We start from the raw sequence: 23,181 nt of genomic DNA on the forward strand, positions 1-23,181 counted from the left end.
GAGAATTTGTGTTCAAATTTGGAAATCTAGTATTTATTGAGTAGTTCAGTCAGGCAGAAACAAAAACCGAGGCTCGCTGCTGAGGTGGAGGAGCCCCCAGTTGGCATCAAGTCCGGCAGCTGCGGCAATGACCACAGTGACGTGGCCCTGGACATGGAGGGTGTACCCGGAAGTGGAGGGGTTTCTCACGGGTCTGAGGGACAGCCAGGCCACCCGAGTGTGGAGTGGCAGCATCAGGGTCGCCGAGGAGATGCCAAGGGCCCAGGGGGCTGTCGGCAGGTCAGAGCGCAGTGCAGAGCCGGGTGAGAGCGTGGGCCAGGAGAAGCTTCGCCCTCCGCAGTGTGGAGGGAAGTAGATCTGAGGCCACATAGCCATGGAGTCCAGGTGGCAAGGGAGCCAGGAGGCCCTGGACAGGGGAGGGGCCGGGGTCACTTCCCAGATGCACATGATCACACAGGACAGGGAGGAAGAGCAGGCCAGGGGAGAGAGGATCGAGGTGAAAGCACACCAGGCTTCGTCTCAGTCCTGTGGGAGTCAGGTGGGTCATGGGGTCCGGTCAGAGGCCAGAGCAGCTCCGGGGCCTCTTGGCTGAGACACAGCAGGCGCTAGGTGGATCAGTACTTACGGATGTTTCCTGGTCTGAGCCCACCTCCCTAAAGAGTCCAGGACAGAACTACGCCTTGGTGTAGCGGCTGTGCTGGGCCTTAGGTATCTCCTGCAGCACCCCTGACTCAAAGATGAGGCCCAGAGACAGATCCAGACCTCTCCCCACCCCACCCTCCTCTCCTGGGATGAGAAGATGCTCCAGCAAGCTGTGTGTCCTCCTGGGCTGTGACCTCTCTGCAGCTGGGTCAGGCGTGGGTGTGCCCCCCCTGCCAGTATCTCTTGGAAACCCCAGTGTGGGTGCTGGTGGGTGTGGGCAGCCATCCAGTCCCTTCCTGTCTTTCCCACTTCCTCTCACTTCCCCCTTCGAGCTGCCTGAGGTCCTAGGGTGCCTGGGCCTCACGTTGAGCTACATTCCCAGCCCTTTTTAGGTTTTACTTTTTTTTTCTTCAATTACCAGGGATCAAACTCACGACCTCACACTTGCCAGGCAGGCACTGACGCTGCTGAGCTAAATTCCCGGCCCTTTAGATATTACTTTGAGACATGGTCTCACTAAGCTACCCAGGTGGGTTTCCTACTCAGAGTCCTCCTGCTTCAGCCTCCCGGAATGCTGGGATGGCAGACGTGCACCGCCACACCCAGCAGTGACTCAGGTTCCTGCAGCAAACGGGGATTCTGTGTGAGAACAGCTGCCCTATGAGTAAGAGTCCAGCTATGATTAGCGATGGTATAAGCGGTGGGAAAGTGCTGTACTTCTGGTCACCCCAAAGTCCTCTCTCCAGCCCCAGCCTGACGCCCACCACCCCAGGGTTAGAAACTAGTCGGGATCTTTCTGACAAAAACTGAAGAATCAAAAACAGGACAGTTGTTAAATACCTGGCCCCTGACTGGAAAAAGAATGCCACGTTGACTGCTGGGTGTAAACCAAAAACTCCTTCACCCAGAAGAGGGAAGGGAGAACAGTGACACACGGGGTAAGACACCCACAGAAGAGAGAAAGAGAAGCAGGGAGAAGCAGGGTGCACAGCGGACCCCAGGGGCAGTGGCCTGGACGGGGCACGGGGGCCCAGATCCATCTCTTCGCGGGTCTGGGTCCACGCATCTCCACGGCAGTGACCGTGATGACCACGTGGCCAGCGCCGGCCGTCAGCACTGTCCCACCCTGCACCCACTGGTTGGCAGGGCCTGGGATGGGCACCCAGCTGTGCACACCACCCCGAGCCCAGGATGCTCAGGAGCACTCCTGATGGCGTGTCAAAGCTGCGTGCCCCCTGGGGTGACCCCAGGCCACTGCTTAGGAGTCTCTGCGCTTACCTTTGCTCTGCCTGCACATCTCTGCTGAGTTCATCGGCCCAGAGTCCTCTCTCCACCGCTTCCTGTCCTCCTCCCATCCTCCTCCTGTCCTCCTCCTGGCGTGTCAGCCAGCACCGTACCGAGCTCCTGTCTGCTCCACTACCTGTTCCCTGCCAGGGCCAATCCCGTGCTTCTGTTGGTCCATGCACCCCCCAACCTTTACCCTGCTGCCCTGACAGCCACCCCGCGGCTCTCCTGGCCACCTGTCCCTGCCTGCAGACACCGTGTGGTGATTCTCCCTGGGGATGCACAGGAAGTGTCAGCCAGTTAGGAGAGGATATCCTGTCCCGTGTCTCTGGGGTCTGGAGCTGTGGTGCAGCCTGCATCACCCCGGGCCTGCAGAACCTGCAGCCTCGGACCCAGAGTTGGAGTCGGCGTGGCTTCTCTTCCTCTTCATGTGCTTTCTGTTTCCTCTTACGATATAAAACACTCTGAGAATCAGAAGCCCATGGCGGCTCCTGGAACTGAATCGGTCTCTCTCCTGTTTCCCTTCCTGCGTGCACAGACAAAGAGGAAGTACAGAGGAAGCGGCAGAAGCTGATGCCCAACTTCTCAGACAGCTTCGGCGGCGGTGGTGGCGGCACGGGCGCAGGAGGCGGGGGCATGTTTGGTGGTGGTGGCAGCGGAGCAGGGGGCACAGGCGGCACCGGACCAGGTACCCAGAAGGGCTGTGCCCTCCAGAGCATTTCTAGGGTGGGCAGGGCACCCCCTTCCTGTTTGGGGCCTCCAGGCACATGTGTGTGTGTGCAGTGACTGCGATATCATTCAAAGTGGGGTCTTGCTGGGCATGGTGGTGCACACCTGTCATCCCAGCCCTTGGTAGGCAGCAGGAGGGTCACTGCGAGTTTGAGGCCAATCTAGACTACACAGTGAGTTCAAGGCCATCCCGAACTACATAGCAAGACCCTATCTCAAAAAAAAATAAATAAATAAAAAGTGAGGTCTCTAATTAAAACTTCCCTACACGTGTACCTTTGTTTTTTAAGACATGCATGTTCATTTTACAGCCCAGTACCCACCTCTCTCCACAGTTCACTTTCAGTGGCTTCAGTTACCTGTGGTCAGCGTCAGGCTAAAAATACCAGCAGCTGCCTTGACTCCTTAGAGAGAGAGACCACAGCCACATGAGTCTGTCACGGCACACCGTTAGGATTGTTCTGTTTTATTGGTAGTGAGGTCTCTTATTGTGCCTGATTTATAATTAAACTGTATGGTAGGAATGTGTGGCGTCCCCAGAGACCGTGGGACCTGGCCTGGCGGGGGACACAGGTGAAGGAAAGGCCGCCCAAGGCCTGTTACCCAAAAACACTTCTCTAAGTATTTTGGCATAGCTGGGTGTGGGAGTGCACACCTGTACTCCCGGCACTCCAGGAGTCTGAGGCAGGAGGATCGCTGCAAGTTCAAGGACAGCCGGGCTACATAGTGAGACCTCGCTGAATAAATAAGTAAATTGGTAGGTTTCCCCTCTGCTTTTCTTTGAAGGGGTGATTCTGTTGCTCTCCTTAATAAATACTGAAAAGATACACATACGCATACACACACATGCACACACACACATGCATACACCCACCACTACATTACACATACGTGTTACACTGGACTACAGAGTCTGTGTACCTACTTGGTTACAGAAAATTTAAAACCATCAAGTCCTGCCATCAGAGATTAACTGTTTCTTATTTTTATGCATACATCATGGTAAGTATTTACAAGTTTTTCCTGAGCACAGCTGTGCTGGTCATGCACGTTACTTTCACCCCCTTGTTCTAATCACCCGTACTGTGTGTGTGGTCCTGTGCGCCTGTCACCTCCAGGGAACTCGGGCACTCCCGTTTGGCCAGGCAGGTGCTGCCCGGGTGTGATTTACCAGCACCATTTTACCAACTTGCAGTATTTCCCCAAAAGGGCAAACCGACTTGAGAGCAGCTTCCTGTCTTTACCTACATGGCTGTCTCCCTCTGCTGTCTACGCAGCCTCTCCTGTATTTCAGGTTACTTTTCAGTTAGACTCTCTGAAGTAAAATGACCGTGTCGGAGGGTCGGACATCTAGTGCCGGCTGTGTCCCCACAGACATCCCAGTCACCCTCTTAGCCAAGAGGCATGAGAACTCAGGTCACCAGTTTTCCGTGGGGATCACTATGCTTCCTGTGTTACCTTGGTTTTCCTGATACAGGGTGATTTTCTCTTTCCCTCAGGCAAGGCTGAGTCAGGGTGTGTCCACCTGTGAGCCCCTTCCCTTGATCTGGATCCCAGAGACCTGGGCTCCAGCTCCCCAGCTGCTGGGCGTGGGCATTACCTGACTCGGCTCAGTTTAGCTCTTGTGGTGCAGACTTCTGGCCGTCCGGGTCCCCTTAGCGTGTCTCACTAACTCAGCCAGGGGGGACCGTCCCGGGGCCTCTCAGCCGCCTGCGGCCCCATTAGTTGTCCTTGCCATTTCAGGGTATGGCTTCCCACACTACGGATTCCCGACATACAGTGGGATCGCCTTCCATCCTGGAACCACCAAGTCCAACGCCGGCATGAAACATGGTAACGGTGTTTCTATAACAAGGACTCTTGGCCTGTCTTGACTGCGGTCTTCTCCTCTTCCTCCTCCTCCTCCTGCTCCTTCTTTTTTGTACCGGGGATCCAACTCACAACCTTGCACTTGCCAGGCAGGCACTTGTACCACTGACCCAAATCCCCAGCCTTTTCTCTTCTCTTTTCTTTTTGAAGATCTGACTGTGTTTCTCATTCTGCAGTCAGGCCTCACTCCACTCTGTAAAACAGAGCCCGGCTCCCTCCGTAGTCTCTGAGGCTGCTCTGGAGGGAGGACGCTGAGTCCCCCTCATGCACTTGCTAAAGGCAGTAGCAGAATCCGAATTTGAACCAGGTGTGTGCACAAACCCCAGGTGCTCTAGGGAACCCATCAGACAGCATAGTGGGACCAGAAATGGCCAGCAGGACGTGAATGGAGACCTTGTCACACACCTTGCCTTGTCCATTAGCACGAGGAAGACAATCACTGTTATGCTTTCAAGAATTTTAAAAATTTTCACTTCCCTCCAATAACAGAAGAACTTTACTTCATTTTTTCTCCTCTACAGATAAATGAAACAATGCCTAAGTTTTAGAAGTGTAGTTTAAAAACATAGAAGTGCCAGGTGTGGGAGACAAACCTGTAATCCCAGCACTCGGGAGGCTGAGACAAGAGGATCACTGTGAGTTCGAGGTCAGCCTGGGTTACATAGTGAGACCTTGCCTCCAAAAAACTGAAAACTAAATACATAAATAAATAAGCCTTGAAGCATGTTAGTTAGGACATGGAGTCTGTTAGAATTATTGTATTATTAGCATTTTCGCTTTCCTTTCCAGCACACTTCCCTCTTGCCTCCCGTGACCTACCTGAAACAGCGAATGTTAACGCAGGCTGGATGAGAAGCAGCTGCTTTTCTGCATTTCCCGCAGGAACTGTAAACACTGAACGGAATCAGGACCCTGAAGGCTGTGATGCTGGTGAAAATGAGACAGTGCTCCCAGCCACAGAAGCAGAGGAGGAGCCTGCCGAGCCCAGCCCCGGGGAGGACGGGGTGCCGCTGACCCACGCCCCGGCAGAAGAGGACAAGGACATGGGGCTTCAGGGTGCGCAGCGCTGGGGGCGGGGGGCTGCATTCCTCACAAGCACGTTTCCCTTCTGTCCACTGTACTCCGGGGTGCTTCTGCTGGGCAGCGGGGCCCAATCACCCCTCAATTGGGGACCCCAATAACCTGTGCATGCAGTGATTTCCGTGATCCACCTGCACGTTCTGAGTCATGAGCAAGTGTTCGGGTTTTGTGAGCAGCATCAGCGCCTTCTGAGGTGCAGATAACAGAGACCAGTTCCTGCATCCCTAGGGCATGGCGCTCAGTGGTCACGGTCACCGTTTCACGGGGTTGATGCTGCTTGAAGGTGGAACTTTGCTTTTATACTGCAGAACAGAGTGCAGAGGGAAAACACTGTTGTGTTCACGTGGAGCCAGCACTCGTGGGTGGTAGGGTCCCGTGTCACCCTCGCTGTTCCCTGAAGCTCCTTCCACACGCAGAGGCCACACACAGTCTCGACCATGTGTGCACCTTCCTGTCTCCCTCAGCAATGCGCTGACCTTGCTTAGCAGGAAACACAGAATGACTGGCTGTGCAGGGTCTGTCTGGACCTTACCAGGCCCCAGTCTGTGACTTAAGGACCAGAGTTGACCAGGACACCACATGGCTGATCAAAGTTATCTGCCTGTGGCAGGGAGCTGTGTTTTTGTGACAGGCCGACTAACCAGGTAGTTGTTAGAGATTCAGGTTTACCAAGGGATCAGTTATTTTAAATCATGGCAATACCCAAGCAGCATTGATCAGAAATTGATTTGTTTCCTGGAAAATAATGGACATTGACCCCGTTCCTGAAGTTCCCCGTGCTAGGCACAGTCAGGTTTGTCTAACTCCGTCCCCAGTGCGGCCGGTCACCACGTGAATCGGTGTTCATTGTGCTGCTTCCGGGAAACAGAGCAGAGCCTGGGAGGAGCACCTGCACCCACAAGGGTGTCGCTGTCAGGACTTGAGCTCTGCCCTGGCTCACATGACTGTCCTCCCCGCACTGCAGACAACCTGTTCTTGGAGAAGGCCCTGCAGCTCGCCAAGCGCCATGCCAACGCCCTCTTCGACTACGCAGTCACAGGGGACGTGAAGATGCTGCTGGCTGTGCAGCGCCATCTCACCGCGGTGCAGGATGAGAATGGCGACAGGTGAGTTGGGCTCCCAGGTGGTGAGGATCATCCTGGGGCTGGGAAGTGAGGGAAGCAGAAGGGATGGATAAATACAGCCAATGTTTAAGTAAGAGACGTTACCACGAATCCGCCTCAGAATACTGTCGCCTCGCCCACGCTCATCCCACCGCCCATGATGCTTTCAGAGGCAGCTCTGGTCTTCTCTTCCCTAAGTGTCTCCGGCTGTGCCGTGGTGGGTGCCTCACTACCCTCCTGAATTCATTCAGAAGCTTCCCTTGTGCTCATTATGATTTGGGGGCAGAGTTAGGAGTCACCCAGTGCCAGATCTGGTGACTAAAGTGGGTGAGAACACAGCGTCCCGTTTTTATGAACCTGCCTTTCTGTTGGATGGCACTCAGCGGCAGCATTCATCATGCTTTTAATCACAGTGGTGCTTTGTGAGGCCAGGCTGTGGCCCTGGTGCAGTTCTGACAGCCCCCACGCTGCGCCCCTTCCTGCAAATGCACCACGGAGCCGCCTGCCTCTTTCTAAAAGAGTTCTCTTCATCCTTTCATTGTGACTTCTAAAGTCATCTCAAAGGCCTATAAAAATAAACAGGGCCAGGAGCCTTCAGATTCCAGGCTTCTCTACCACCTTCCAAAAATAGTGCGCACACCCCGCAGGCCTTTTCTGTGGCCGGGCTCCCAGTGCTGTCTTCTAAGTTAAAAAAGGAAGCCCACTCTGTGGAAAGGGCCGGCCTGGGGACTGAGCAAGGAGACCTTTGTTCTCCATCCTCACAGCACAACCATAGTGAGACCACTGGCCTCCTGCAGGGACCGCACAAGCAGAGGATCTGTTTAGGGCTAAATCCAGGCGGTAATCTATAGCATGTGACCGCAAAGGACGAGGTTAACCCAGGGGACAGCAGAGTTCCCAGTGATGGCTCTGGGCCCCGTGGAGCTGATGTATCTGAGGAAGATGGGCACCTGCACGTCAGCAGTGTACATATAGCTCCCATGGGCACCTACCTGGTGGGAGAGGCTCATCTAGCCAGGACATGGACACCCCAAAAGGTTGGCAGGAGCCTTTCTACCTCCTCATGGGGTCCCACACACATGCACACAGTCGCTCAGAAAGGCCAGGTGGATGCACCTGGGGAGCCCAAAATATGCTTCTCTTGAGAGTGTAGACAAGGAAGAGCTTCAGGCTTGACTGGTTTCCCTGAGCTCGGGTCACCTTTGGGTGAAAGTCTGAATTCTGAGGTCCTTAGTCAGGTAGAAACCAAACTAAGAAGGCATGCCAGTCTCCAGCTGGGGAAGTTCCCCAGGATGGGGGTTTGGGGAGGGGGATGGAGGACAGGAGCAGGCACGAAGCACAGCACGGACGGGTGGGAGGGCCAGGGAACCACATCTCCCTGAGCGGGCCCATGCAGGCTTTCTCACTCTCGTGCACCAGCCGGGTGTCAGGAAGACTGAAGGTCCAGGAGGTAAAGGAGAAGCGCCTGTGAGACCGGTGCAGAGGTGGCGCTGGGACTCAAGTGTGGGTCCCTGGCCCTTACACCTCCAGGAGCCAGGTGTGGGCCACCGCCACCCAGTGCCAGGCGCAGCTCGCCTCCAAGGAGCTTTCACAGGTTCAGACCAACTTTGGCCAAGTGAAACCAGGGATCCGAGAGCCAGGCTCAGCCGAGTCTGGTCACTTCTTGAGAATGTCTTTTTTGGCTGTGAACACCTTCCTGAGTTCTCCACACTGCTCCATTCCAGCGTCTTGCACCTTGCTGTCATCCACCTCCACGCCCAGCTCGTGAGGGACCTCTTGCAAGTAACCTCAGGACTGATTTCCGAGGACATCATCAACATGAGAAATGATCTCTACCAGGTAAGCAGAAATCCCATACAGACAGAGAAAAATCCATACAGACTCGGGGTGGTTCCGGTGTGTCTGCTATGGTGTCAGAAGCGTCAGCAGCAAAAACACAACCAGGTCTCCTTGACGGCAGCATCCAAAAGGCTGCTGGGCGGGAACCTTATGTGATGGGGACTCTTGATCTGTGGGTATAATAAGTCACCTGTCCCTGAAATTCAGCGTTCTGAAGTTGTACTTTAAAGAGAGAACCTAGAATAAAGGGAGTCACAGCTGTGGAGAAAAATTAAGTTAACAAAAATTAAATTTGAGAAGACCATCCTTGATCAGAATTTTGAGGTTTCCGGAAATGTACTTTGCCAATCCCCACATCCAGTATCTGTCAGATAAAGGAGATAAAATCAGAACAAGGAGAGGGAAGGTGTCTTTCTGCAACAGAGAGCTCCAGATGAGCAGAGCTGGGGACCAGAGCTCGGGCCGTCAGGCTGAGACAGAAATGAGCACAGCTCGTAGAGAGTGCGGAGAGGAGTCAGCAGGGACTGCCTGTCAGCTCATGCAGGATCTGGACGGGAGGCAGGTGCTGCAACTGCTTGGCAGACCCAAAGCCGGGGTGCAGTGCACCTGCCTGAGTCCCCGGGCCTTGCAACTTCTGACCTCTGCAATCCCACTGTGGGCATCTCCTGTGGCCTGGGGTGACTCGGGTGCTGCGACCCTGATTCAGGTGCTCGTGTCTCTCCAAAAGTGTGGCCAACGATTGCACATTGTTATTCATCTCGTAAAGGCATCAGTGTCAGCTCTCAGTTTTCAGAGTTTTCTGTATTTTGGGGTGCTGGGGAGGGAACCCAGGGCCTCGAACGTGGTAAGCAGATGCTGCCATCTCGCTGCACGCCCAGCCCACCCCTCTCTCAAGATTTAAAGAAAGATGTTAATCGTTTTTTCTTTTCTTGCTTGAAAGAGTAAATTTTAATTAAAGAAAATTAAATGCTAATTTATTTTAGCTTTAAAGGAAATAATTATCTGCCTTACTGTTTCTTCCACATTTTAAAATGTGCCTTAAAAGCCACGGTGTGGCTGTGTGGCTCTCCGTGGATTTCTTCTGGGCTTAGGTGTTTCCTGTAGGGCGATCACCTTCCCACTGAAGGCCAGACACCAGTCAGCTTTTCCGGCTGTTTGCTTCGAAGCAATGGAACATGAGGTTGGAGACTTGTCACTGACTCACAAGTGACTGGGATGAGGCCGGATTTTATGTTTACAGTTAAGGATTCTCTTCTTTCTAATTTATGCCACTTGGGGCTGGCGGGAAGTCACTTGGTTCACTGAGCTTGATTCGCTCAGATTCCTAGACTGTTGTTTTTTTAACTGTCACGAGTTTATGAGTAAAACTGGGACCAGGACTCGTGGCTTCTCAGGCCTCTTCTGAAGACCACCCGCCTGCATGGCCCACAGTCCCCATCAAGGTTTCTGTGTGCACAGATCACATGTGTACACACAGCCAGACTTTGGGAGAGACAGGAGCACCTGAATCAGGTCCCAGCAGCCCAGCCACCCCAGGCCACAGGAGAAGGCTACAGTGAGACTGCAGAGGTTGTAAGGACCGGGGACTCCTGCAGATGCACCGGACCCCGGCTTTGGTATACACAGAATGTGTGCAGAACCTTCAGGGGACACACCTCCATGGCATGAGCGACTGTGGTTCATTAAGTGTGGACAGAAGTCCTCTCTGCATCACGTCATAGACTCCAGGGTGCTAGAGAGAAAGCCGACACCCCTTCTGTGGCCACTGCAGCCTTCGGATCTGGGGACCTTAGGCAGAACACAGTTCCGTTATTCCTGGCTCGCATCTCTCTGGTACCCAATAAAGGCTCTGGATTCCCTACGATGCCTTCTCACACATGCATGTGTCCGTGTACTGACTCACACACACACGTAAGCACACACACATATATCCTGTGACAGCTTTGACTTGAGAGCTAGAAACCACTAGGATTCTCTCTGTTTTAAAGGGTTTCCTGGTCCAGGGGTATACCTCAGTGGCACAAGCACCTACCAGGCAAGCACAAGGTCCTGAGTTCGATTCCCAGTACCAGAAAAAAGAGGGGTGTCCTCTGGTATCAATCTTGACTTAAGAACCTATGGTTCTCTAAGTCATGCGAGTTATTTGGCAGTTATCTTAAGCAGCCTCCCCAAATACTCTGCACTAATCTTAGCGTATTTCTGTGGCCATCTGTCATGATCAAATCCCTCTCCCACCCGCCCTAGAGACGCTCAAAATAACCCACGGGCACAGTGAAAGATTTTTGAAAATCCTCTCTGTAAACGGTTCTCTGTTGTCCTCTCCTCCCATCCTGCACAACCACCCACCGTGTTTGATTTGAACTATTTTGTGTAATGCTCCCACCAAACATGGTGGGGTGATTTTGGTGCCTATGTTTTTCTTTTATGTTTTTAATGACTATAAAATATCGACCTCTGTGGCTTTAAAAATAGTGCAGAAGGCTACGTATCGGGAAGTCAGAGTGCCTCTCCCTGCAGGACCTTCCCCCTATGCAAAGGCAGAATTCCTGTGTTTCAGGGGTGGGATTTCCGTGGGTAAATACACCATGTGTGGACTGCACTCCCAGTGCCAGACACTTGGCCTGTTTCTGCCTCCTGACCTTGGTGCTCAGCCCTGCACAGAACATGGGTGCCCGGGCCCCCTCCCTAGGTACGTGTAGAGGGTGTCGCGGGGTTCTGTGCAGGTCTGCCCAGGGCCACTGCCCACGGACACAGCACTCAGGCCGCTCAAACCCGACCGTGTCACCTTCCAGAGCAGCCCTGGGCTCAACACTAGCCATCTAAGTGCCTTAGAAACCCTTGGGGGCACTACAGGAGAAAAATAACAAAACTCTTATTACTCATGGTAAGGGATTTGTGTGTGTCGTGTGAATAAAACAGTCTTAGAGCTGGACGTGATTCCTGGTTTCTGAGCAGCACAGTATCTTATAACCTGTGTTCCTTTCTACGGTCTTACCCTCCATGTCCCGTTTCCCATAGCGTGTCACAAAACACAGATTAGCAAACGGCCTTTAGTGACAGATTTGTTTTTAAGAGGAAAGCTCTTGGCAGCAACACCAAAAGTTCTGAGGATATGATTCCAGTCCAGGCCTCCCCTGTAGTCTCGGGAGAGAGATAAAGAAGTTACTCAGGGCAGGGAGGGGCATCACATGCCTGCACAATTAATAATCTCTGTCGCTGAGATTGAGGCAGCCGGGCATCATCCCCTCCCGGTTCCCGTGCGCTGTGGCTCCTACACCAGTGAGGATGCTGGTGGCCACTGCTGCTTCAGGCACCCACCTCTCAGGAGAGGGACTTCGGGCAGATGGATGCGCTGGACTGCAGAGCTAGGCTCCTGGGAAGCAGACTGATTTGCACAAAAAACATCACTGTCCTCTCTCAAGAACCTCAGTCCCTCGAAAGGTACCTTCATGGTTGTGTTTGTCTTGCCATTTGGGGGGTACTCAGTGGTGCTGTGCCACTGAGCAATATCCCTGGCCCTGTATCACTCATTTTTTTTATTTAAAGAAAAAAAAAAGCCAGGCGTGTTGGCTCAACGCCTGTAATCCCAGCACACCGGAGGCTGAGGTGGGAGGATCTTTGTGAGTTCAAGACCAGCCTGAGCTATAAAGTAAGCTCAAGGCCAGCCTGAACTGCACAGCAACACCCCATCTCAAAAAAGACCAAAAAATAAAAAAAAAAAAACAGGAAAAGGGGAGAAATAATACATAATTTCAAAAAAATAAACAGTAAGAAATCACTAGTTGATAATTGAGTATTGTCCTATTACAAATAGTTGTTCAAGTTACAAAAGTGAAGCATAAAAAATGGACATTCAGACAGTGAGACTGAAAACAGTTGTGTCCACCTATCGAGCAAAAACTCAGTAATATGGTTAACAACCTACACACTTAAACATACATGCCTCCTTTAGAGCACTTTCTTTTCCTCTTTTTTGTAATAGTAATTACACGTTTTGGGTTTTATTACTCCCACATTTCTTACTACTTTTTACACTAGAGACACAATGTGATATTGATAAATATGATCTTATGTATTTCACTAATGAGGATAGCCTAGTGAAAGTTGTCTCCATTTGCCTATGAAGGCCTCAAGATCATCCTTTTTATAGCTGAGTAATATCCCACTGCACAAAAATACCACATCTTTTTTATCCACTCTGCGGTTGATGGGCATCTTGGTTATTTCCAAGATTTAGCTATTACAAATTGTGCTGCTGTGAACATAGGTGCACATATAACACTGTGATCTGACCTTTTCAGGTTTTCTGAGATAGTAAACAGGAAGGAATTAGCTGGGTTGAATGGAACTTCCCATCCTAGTCTTCTGAGGACTCTCCATACTGATTTCCACAGTGGTTGCACCAGTCTACACTCCACCAACACTGGGGCAGTGTTCCTTTTTCCCCACAGCCTCACCAACATTTGTTATCAGTTGATTTCTTGATGGCAGCCACTCTTTTCAGAGTGAGATGCAATCTCAATGCTGCTTAATATGCATGTCTCAGATGACCAGTGATGGTGAACATTTCTTCATGTATTTATGAGCCATTTGTATGTCTTCATCTGAGAACTGTGTGTTTATCTCAGATGCCCATTTTTGGAGAGGGTCTTTGAATTTGGGGGCTTGTTTTTTTTTGTTGTTGTTGTTTGTTTTTTTGTCTTTTTCCTTTTTATCAGTACCAGGGATCAAACTCACAACTGCCTGCTTGCAAGACAGGCCCTTACGCCACTGAGCTAAATCCCCAGCCTCTAGCTTGATGTTTTTCATTGTTTATATGTTCTGGATATAAGTTTGCATGGATATATCTTTGTCTGCAGATTGCTGGCTATAATTATTTCCCATTCTTTGGGTTTTCTTTTCACTCTGTTGGTGATTCCTTTTGAAGTGCAGAAACTTTTCAATAATATGCGATCCCAGTTGTTGATTCTTTGAGGTGTTTCCCGTGCAGTTTATGTTTGGTTCATGAATTCTCTGTGTACCCCTATGTCTCCAAGACTTCTACCTACCTTGTTTTCCAGTAGATTTAGTGTTTCTGTTTTAATATTTAGATCTTTGATCCATTTAGACTTTAGTTTTGTGCATGGTGATAGGCATGGGTCTAGTTTCAGTCTTCAGCATGTGGAGAGCCAGTTTTTCCAGCACCATTTATTAAAGAGGCTATCCTTCTTCCAGTGAACATGTTTAGCCCCTTTGTCAAGCATCAGGTGGCTCAGTGTCTTTGTAGAAGTGTTTACATCTTCTAATCTGTTCCATTCATCCTCAGGTGTATTTCTTTGTCAGTACCATGATGATTTTATCACTATGGCTTTGTAGTATAGTTTCAAGTCAGGAATTGAGATGCCTCCTACCTTGCCTTTGTTGGCCAGAATTGCCTGTGCTATTGTAGGTTTCTTCTGTTTCCAAGTGAATTTTAGGAGTGTTTTCTCTAAATCTGTGAGGTATGTTAATGGTATTTTGATTGGGATTGCGTTAAATCTGTGTAACAGTTTTGGGCCATTTTCACAATGTTGGTTCTTCCTAGCCAAGAGCAAGGAGTGTCCTTCCATTTTCTAATATCTTCTTCAATCTCCTTTTTTAGCATAGCATAATTTTCAGCATGTAGGTCTTTTACATTCTTAGGCTGATTCTTAAGTCTTTCATTTTTTTTGGATGCCATTGTGAAGGGTGATATTTCCATAATTTCTCTCTTGGTGAGTTTTTTGTTTGTGTACAGGAATACTATTGGTTTTTGAGCAATTATTTTACTGCTGAATTTGTTTATGACTTCTAGTAGTCTTTTAATGGGGCTTTTTGGATCTTTTATGTAGAGTATCATGTCATCTGCAAACAATGATAATTTAACTTCTTCCTTTCCTATCTTTATTCCTTTTATTTCTCTCTCTTGTCTGATTGCCCTGGCTAGTATTTCTAGAACTATATTGAATAGGAGTGGTGATAGTGGGCATCCTTGTCTTGTTCCTGATTTAAAGTGAAAGCTTTCAGTTTTTGTCCATTTAGTATAATGTGGGCTGTTGGTTTGTCATAGATGGCCTTTATAAGATTGAGGCAGACACTGTGTATTCCAAGTTTCTGAAGGGTTTTTATCATGAACATGTGTTGGACTTTATCAAAAGCTTTTTCTGCATCTATTGAGATGACCATGTGGTTTTTGTTTTTGGCTCTGTTGATGTGGTATAGTACATTTATTGATTTGCATATGTTAAACCATCACTGCATTTCTGGGATGAATCCCACTTGGTCATGATGTATAATCTTCTTGATGATTTGCTGCATCCTATTTGCCAGTATTTCACTGAGAATCTTTGCATCAATGTTCACTAGTAAGATAGGCCTATAGTTCTCCTTTTTGGTTGAGTCTTTCTCTGGTTTTGGTATCAGAGTGATACTTCCCTCCAGGAATGATTTAGGGAGGATGGCTTCCTTTTCAGTTTCACTGAAGAGTTTAAGGAGTACTGGCATCAAATCTTCTCTAAATTTCTTGTAGAATTCAGCCGTGAATTCATCAGGACCTGGGCTTTTCCTTCTTGGTAAGTTTTTAATTACATTTTCAATTTCATAGCTGATATTGGGTTATTCAAAATTGCTGTCTCTGCTTGGTTGAGCTTTGGTAGTTCACGTTTCCAGAAATCTGTCCATTTCCTCTGTGTTTTCCACTCTACGTGAGTAGAGGTTTTCAAAGTAGGTATTTATGATCTTTTGAGTTTCCATGGGATCTGTTGTAATTTCCCCCTTTTCAGTCCTTATTGCGTGAATTTAGTTTTTTTCTTTCTTTTTCTTCATAAGGTTAGCTAGAGGTTTGTCAATTTTGTTTATTCTCTCAAAAAACCAGCTTCTTGATTCGTTAATTCTTTGTATTTTTTAAAATTTCAAGTATTGATTTCTGCTCTAATCTTTACAATTTCCTCTCTTCTATGAGCATTGAGGTTTAACTTACTCTTCTTTTTCTAGAAGCGTGAGATGAAGCATTTGTTTGTGCTCTTTCTGGGTTTTTTTTTTTTTTTTTTTTTTTTTATCTTTTTCTTTTTTATCGGTACTGGGGATCGAACTCACAACTGCCTGCTTGCAAGGCAGGTGCTTATGCCGTTGACCTAAATCCCCAGTCTCTCTTTCCGTTTTCTTGATATGACAGTTTATTGCTATATATTTCCCTCTTAAGACCACTTTCATTGCATCCCACAGAATGCAGTATGTTGTTTCTGCATTTTCATTGAATTGTAGGTATTGCTTTATTTCTTCTTTAATTTCATTTGTAGCCCACTGGTTGTTCAAAAAGTTATTTAATTTCCATATATTTATGCAGGTTTTGCAATTTCTTTTGCCATTAATTTCCAATTTCAATGTGCTATGGTCAGATATTACACATGGGATAATTTTAATACCTTTGCAGTTACTTAAGAATATTTTATGGGATTATGGGATAATATATGGTCTATTTTGGAGAATGTTCCTTGCACAGCTGAGAAAAATGTGTGTTCTGATGTGGTTGGGTGTACTCTGTAAACATCTACTAAGTCTAATTGCTCACAGATGTGATTCAGTTTTTCTATTTCTTTGCTGACTTTTTGTCTAGTTGATCTGTCTCTGTCACAATGGGGTATTAAGGTCTCCTGTTATAATTGTGTTCTTGTGTATTTGGCTTTTCATGTCCACTAATATCTGTTTTATATAGTTGGGTGCTCCTGTATTTGGTGCATCTATATTTATAATTGTTAGTTCTTTCTCTTGAATTTTTCCATTAATGAGTATGTAGTGACCTTCTTTATCTCTTTTGATCATTTTAGGTTTGAAGTTCACGTTGTCTTCAAACAGAATAGTTACCGCTGCTTTTTAATGGGTTCCTGTTGCATTAAATACTATTTTGCATCCTTAGACTTTTAATCTATTAGTTTCCTTTCCTTTTGGGTCAGATGTGTTTCTTGTATACAGCATATTGTGGGGTCGTGCTTCTTGATCTATTCCGTCAACCTATTTCTTTTGCTAGGTGTATGGAAGCCGTTTACATTTTTGGATATCATTGATACGTACTGGCTCGACCTTGCCATGCTATATTCCAGTTGTTTGCTTTCTGTTTTTCCCCATTGTTCAATTGCTTGTCCTACCTGGTGGTTTCTTTCTGTTGTTGTTTTTGGGATTGTGGTCGTTTTTATCTCTATATAGTAAATCTTTCCATACTCTTTCTAGGGTTGGTTGGTGGACATGAATTTCTTCAGTTGTTCTTTGTCATGAAAGTATCTTGTTTCTCCATTAAATAGGAATGAAAGTTTTTCTGGATACATCAGTCTGGGTTGAAAAGTGTTTTCTTTCCGGGCTTGAAATACCTCATTCCAAGCTCCTCTTGACTTGAGGCCTGTGCTGAAAAGTCTGCTGTGATTCTAATGGGCTTTTCTTGATAGGTGAGCTGTGTCTTTTCTTTAACAGCTTGTAGTATTCTGTTTTTATACTGTATGTCTGAGATCTTAATTATTACATGTCCGGGTGTAGATTTATGTTGGTTATGACTGTTTGGCATTCTATATGCCTCACTTCTGTGCATATCAGATTTTTTCCCCATGTTTGGGAAATTTTCTGCTATTAGTTCTGTATTTCACTTATGTTATTTACATTGACTCCTGCATCATCAGTGATGCCCACTAATCTTACATTGTTGCTCTTGGCATCATCTTGAAACTGCTGGATTGTCATTTCATTTTGCTTTGTTATTTTTAAAAGTTCTATCCTTTCATGATCGCCAATTGTGATACTGTCCTCAAGGTCTGAAATCCTGTCCTCAGCTTCATTTAAACTGTTCTGCCAGCTCTCAATAGAATTTTTTGTTTCTTGGATGTCTCTTTGAGTTTGTCTCATGAATTCTGCTTGTTTTCTATATTGCTCATTCAAGATTTCAATCAGTTTCCCGTGCTTCTGTACTTTTTCCTTTATTTCTTCCTTAGCTGTCCTCAGCAGTTCCTTTACTAAGGTGGTTATTTCTATCTTTACATGGGAGAGTACTTCTAATTTAATTTCCTTTATAGCCTCATGGAGTTGTTTTTTTATTTCACTCGCCATCTTTTCAGAGATTTCCAGTGTGTTACTTTTGGAGTCCTCTATTTCAGTGTCTCCTGTACTTGCTCCTGGTGGACTAGATGTTTGAGATTGCATTTTGCTTTTCTGTTTTGCCATTTTCCCCTTTTGAGTTAATATTTGGTCCTTCAATCCCACTAGTGTCAACTGTTGGTAGTGTGTATCTTGGGGTCCTACTATAAGGCTGTTTGTCCAGTTTCTGGGCCCCACAGTGAAGAGGTGGGCCAGTCACCTGACTTCCCCCTGCAGGGCCTGTTGGGTGAGTCCTGTATTCTTCCTGGGCTGACAAGCCTGGTAGTATTGATGTGGGTCAGCTTTTAGTTCTGCTATTACTTAATCTTCAGGTTATTCCAGGTCACCAGATCTCCCTGTCTATAGTGTTTGTGTCAGGTGAGGCCCTACTGTGTCCCTGTTGTGTGCCTGTGTGTCTCATAAGCCCTTTTGACTTTCTCCAAGTTGGGGGAGTCCTTATTGGCACACTCCTCACCCTGCCTGATGTTTTCTGTGCAGGAAGGCGTCACCCACACTCTTGCTGGACTCACCAAGCTGTTACAGTTAGTTGGAGGGAGCTTTACTCCTGGCCCTGTTTACCCACTGCGCACCTCTATTTTAGGGGCATACTCACCACACTGACTGGAGCCTGCAGAGATCTTCTGTTTGAGTGAGGCAGTCACTGAATCTCCCTTCAAGCTAGCACAGTTAATGTGCTGTAGTCCAAGGTTCTGGGAGAAAGGGTCAGAGCTGAAGGTCAACAGCAGTATTGTGTCCAGGAGGTAGGGAGTGTCCCTGAGGGGCCAGCAGATGTCCTGGGTCTGGGCATCACTGGGCACGGGCCAAGATCCCGAGGCAGCGTGGCATTCCTCAGTGCTGACTGGAGTCACGCAGGAAGTGGGTGGCTGTACAGGCCAAGATCTGAGGGCAGCCCGTGTTTTGTGGCATCGCAGCCAAGATCCCAAAGGCAGCGTGGTGTTCCTCACTGCGAAACGGGCAGCTGTGCGGGCCAAGGTCCGAGGGCAGTACTTGTTCCCCAGGGCCAGTGAGAGTTGTGCAGGAAGCCTGTGGTGGCCAGACCAAGGTCCCAGGGCAGCATGGCATTCCTGAGTTCCGGCTGGAATCAGGCCTATTTCTGGGTTTTGAGAGATGCTTCAAAGCTTCCTCGGTGCACTGGGAATCACCTGGCCCACTTTTGGCTCCTGAGGCAGACTGCTGGCAACTGCGTGCCACCTGGAGCTCACTGGGTGTGGGCCAGTTTGGCCCATGGAGACTCCAGGGAGTCCGTGTGTCCTTTGGTGATTAGATGCAGGGCATGATCTTACCGCCGAGAGCAAAGTTCCAAGTTTTCCCATGTGCTGAAATTCAACTGGCATGCGGTTAGGGCCGGGGACTGGATCAGGGCCCTGCTGGCTGCTTGGACGTGGCCGGGTGTCTGTATCACTCATTTTTGAAAACACACCGTTTCCAAATCATCACGTGAACGTTTTGCTCACTAAGTGCCAACAAAGCCAGTTTTAGGTTTGTCTGAGAGGCCTTGTCCTGGTTATACCGTGTAGACCGTGTAACAACACTTTTGAGAAATGATCACAGCAGAGGAGTCATAATGACTGGTCTCAGGACGCTGCTCCCAAGAACAGTGTTTTAACTTAGCAAGCCCATTTTCTGTGTCAGTGGAGAATGCTGGCACCTTTGTGAACAGTTTCTAATTGAGCAGTTTGCTTAAATTCTTTCATCAAATCATATCCTTGATTTAATTTGCTAACGTGAATCAGCCAAAGATAAATTCCTACTAGAAACCCAGGAAAACTCAAGTTAGCACTAGGTGATTTGAAAAATATCATGGCAAATGTACCTTGGCGTAATATAATTGTTTTATGTTTTTTGGTCTGTTAGTCTGAATGTCAGTCTACGTATATGACAAGTAATTTGATAAAGTCTTCAAAATAAATCAATAAAGTTGATCCTAGCCAGAAAGAGAGAGAGAGAGAGAAAGAAAGAGAGAGGAGTATCAGCAGTCAGTCCACAATAGAAACAAAGCCAGGCAGAAGTCACCCTGGTGAGCCTAACGATTGACAGCCTGTATGTCGGTCCTGTCCAACGCTTCAGCAGCCAGTGGGATGAAGCAGGAGCCCCTTTGCAAGACTCGGGGCCCCTGGGGACAGGAGACGGCCTGGCAGTGAGGCTACAGCCACACACATTGCCGATTCTCCCACCCTTCCCCATCCACGCAGACACCCTTGCACTTAGCAGTGATCACGAAGCAGGAGGACGTGGTAGAGGACCTGCTGCAGGCTGGAGCGGACCTGAGCCTGCTGGACCGCCTGGGCAACTCTGCACTGCACCTTGCTGCCAAGGAGGGGCAGGACAAAATCCTCAGCGTCCTGCTCAAGCACCGGAAGGCGGCGCTGCTGATGGACCAGCCCAATGGCGAAGGTAGGAGGCCGCCTCCGGTGCAGCCTGCTCTACTCGCTTTGTAAGTCTCGGCTCAGCGCTGGCCACTGAGTTGTCTCCTTGGTCACCTGGCGTTGGCCGTGTCCAGTGTCCTGCCATAGCGCTTGCCCTTCACGGTGATTTGAGACAGTTACTCAGGAATGAAAGTGGAGCCCCATTTGTGACACTCCGTGCTTGGTTGCAGGTCTCAATGCCATCCACATTGCCGTGACAAGCAACAGCCTTTCCTGCCTGCTGTTGCTGGTGGCCGCAGGTGCCGACGTCAATGCCCAGGAACAGAAGTCGGGGCGCACGGCACTACACCTGGCAGTGGAGCAGGACAATGTGTCCCTGGCGGGCTGTCTGCTGCTCGAGGTGATCATTTCAGCCACGTTGGCACTGGAGCAAATCCGGGCTGGTGGCTTCAGCTGAGTTTAACGCTCTGGCTTTGTGCATCCCCTTCCCCACCCAGCCGCTGTCCTTGAGGCATCTACAGCCTCAAGGAGCTGGGGTCGTGCAGATGGGAGGAGGGGGCAGTTCAAGGAGCTGGGGTCGTGCAGATGGGAGGAGGGGGCAGGGCGAGCAGCCCGCTGATCTTTCATGTGGTGGATCTAGGGTGAAGCCCATGTGGACAGCACCACCTATGATGGGACCACACCACTGCATATTGCAGCCGGGCGAGGCTCCACCAGGTTGGCTGCACTGCTCAAGGCTGCAGGTAAGGGGCTGGGGTCTCAGTAGACAGTGCAGCCCCCTGGCAACCGGGGCCATGAGAGAGTGATAGGTGCTGATGTCTTGGGTGTGACCATCACATGGCCTGCCCTGGACTTGCAATCCCGCTCCACCACCACAGCTGAGTTCACTTCCACGCTGATTCTGCAGTTCACTTCGGGTTTGGGCTGCTCAGCTCGACTCCCAGAAGAAATTCTTGCAGCAGAGCTCAATTCTGAGCCATACCAGTCTCTGCCTGTGTCACAGTCCCCAGGGAAGCAAACCTCTGGTGCAGACACAGAGCAGACAGCGTGATGGCAAGTCACCAAATCTGGTCCTTCCATCCCTGCACCTCCCACCTGTGTGCCGAGCCTCCAGGGGTCTCCCCTACGTCTCCCACCACGCTCAGGGCTGAGGGTGTCTGCTGGTTGGCCTCTGTGCTGTGGGTGTGGAGAGTCACTCTGCTCACCTCTGAGTCACTGTGACTTTGGGTTCAGAGAACCTCCATGCTGTTCTCACACACCTGACCTACTGATTTTTGTTTTGAAGTTTTTAGAAGGTGAATGCTTCATAAATCCAAGATCAGAGCAGAGCGTGGCACCATCTCACACCTGGGGAAGTTTTCCCCTCAAGGGGACCCTCTTTTGCTGACCTGTAAAATTAGATTCTGGGTCAGCAGCAGACTTTTCCTCTCTCCTCTGTCAAATTCAACTTTTGTTGGCTGGGAGGGTTGCGGTCTCAGCACACCTGACCCATTGTGGAAGTCACTGGTCACTCTAAAGAAACGTCCTCGGCCCAGAAGCAGGAACCCCTCTGTGAAAGTGGTCCCTTGTCAGTCATGGTACGCACACCTGACAACCAGAGCACTCGGGCAGAGGCAGGAAAATGGTCACAAGTTTGAGACCAGCTTGGGCTACGTAGCAAGACCCTTCAGTGAGCCACAAGAACCAAAGGCTCTCCCTTGAATTCTGAGACTCTCCAAAAGGCACAAGTGGCAGTCCCTCTAACATAAACAAGAACACAAATATGCAGTCCTGAGCTCAGTGTGGTGGCCATCACACCAGCAGCAGAGGCAGCTTAGCCCTCTCATCCTGAAAGGGGGTGTTGGTCTATCCTGGTCACCTGGACATGACCCCACGCTGCCACGGGAGCCATGTCTGAGCAGCCACTACCCTGACGTACACATCGGGTCTGCTGGTTTCTGGCTGGAAGCTGAAGAGCAGGCTGCAGCTCCCGAGATTCATCTCTGTCCCAGTAGTACACATTGTCCCACCACACGGGCTTGTCCTGTGTCCCCAGGAGAGAGCCGACAGTGCTGTCACGGGACATAGTGGGCAGGGAAGAGAGGGAGATACAGCCATTACAGGGCAGATCTACACAGGGAACTTACTCCAAGGGCATCCTCGTCTCTGCCAGCTGCTGTCGCCTGCCTGGTCCCCAGGTGCAGAGTTAAGGTCACAGTGCTTAAAGCCTGGCTTTCAGTGTGTCCTGGGCACTCCAAAGTATCCCGAGACACCTCTAAGCCAAGCTAAATCCAAATTTAGGAGGAAGCGTGTGGGTGTTCAGTGGAAATGTCGTCAACACCAGAAACGGCCCCGCGGTCACCTCCAGTGACTGAAGTGATTTACCTTGGGGCATCTGACTGCTGCTGCTGGTTGGGAGTGAGGGAACGGGGTCCCTGACACTGTCCCTGGCTTCACAGGGGCAGACCCCTTAGTGGAGAACTTCGAGCCCCTGTACGACTGGGATGAGTCCTGGGAAAGGACCGGCGAGGACGAAGGTGTGGTGCCAGGGACGACGCCACTGGACATGGCGGCCAGCTGGCAGGTGAGTCCTGGGCAGGCCGAGACTGGGCTATCAGCTGGCTGTGAGCACAGTGCACAGCAGAGGGGCCAGGCCCGAGTGCGAAGATCACACAGCAGCTCTGTGCTGGGCATCCCGTTTCTGAGCGAGCAGATGCAGCTGAGAACAAGGACGAGGCACACAGGACCAGCGGGAGCCTGCGGGGGTCTGTAAATAAGGGGAAGAGGGACTAAACCTTCCTCAGGGACCTGAACTGGGGTTGGAATGGAGAGGCCGTTGCTGAGTCTTTGAGGGGCAGGTGTCTGCACACGGGGCTCCCACACAACAGGTTCGGTGCCCTCTGGGGGGAGCTCAATGCCACGTGTGGAACCTGCTGGTGGCCCAGACCACAGGGCTCCTCCTTGACCCGTCTGTATCCTCCGTGACCCAGCCATGGGGACCTCAGAGACACCAGAAAGACCCAGAGCTGGAGAGCTCTTAGCCTGACATCTGCGGGATGTTTCTCCACCCAACAGGTGTTTGACATCCTAAACGGGAAGCCATACGAGCCCGAGGTCGTGGCCGATGACCCCCTGGCTCAAGGTGCGTGGTGTGG

The 23,181-nt window shown here is 49.7% G+C and overlaps 1 protein-coding gene across 4 annotated transcripts in view; it reads left to right on the forward strand.

Moving 5' to 3' along the window:
• Nfkb1 (nuclear factor kappa B subunit 1) overlaps window positions 1–23,181 on the forward strand; it is a 102,679-nt gene that overhangs the window by 74,282 nt on the left and 5,216 nt on the right. For 2 of the 4 annotated variants that reach the window (XM_063260557.1, XM_063260558.1), the window contains exons 12-21: window positions 2,465–2,614; window positions 4,399–4,488; window positions 5,314–5,580; window positions 6,569–6,710; window positions 8,432–8,546; window positions 19,874–20,075; window positions 20,278–20,447; window positions 20,688–20,790; window positions 22,486–22,610; window positions 23,102–23,168. In XM_063260557.1, coding sequence (XP_063116627.1) covers window positions 2,465–2,614; window positions 4,399–4,488; window positions 5,314–5,580; window positions 6,569–6,710; window positions 8,432–8,546; window positions 19,874–20,075; window positions 20,278–20,447; window positions 20,688–20,790; window positions 22,486–22,610; window positions 23,102–23,168 — 1,431 coding nt within the window. The remainder of the gene's footprint in view (window positions 1–2,464; window positions 2,615–4,398; window positions 4,489–5,313; window positions 5,581–6,568; window positions 6,711–8,431; window positions 8,547–19,873; window positions 20,076–20,277; window positions 20,448–20,687; window positions 20,791–22,485; window positions 22,611–23,101; window positions 23,169–23,181) is intronic. The other 2 variants (XM_003468027.5, XM_005002887.4) reach the window with 1 other exon arrangement.

Source organism: Cavia porcellus, unplaced genomic scaffold (genome assembly GCF_034190915.1).
Source record: "Cavia porcellus strain 051 isolate PalLab524CR breed Dunkin Hartley unplaced genomic scaffold, mCavPor4.1 scaffold_14, whole genome shotgun sequence".
NCBI classification, from domain to species: Eukaryota; Metazoa; Chordata; class Mammalia; order Rodentia; family Caviidae; genus Cavia; species Cavia porcellus.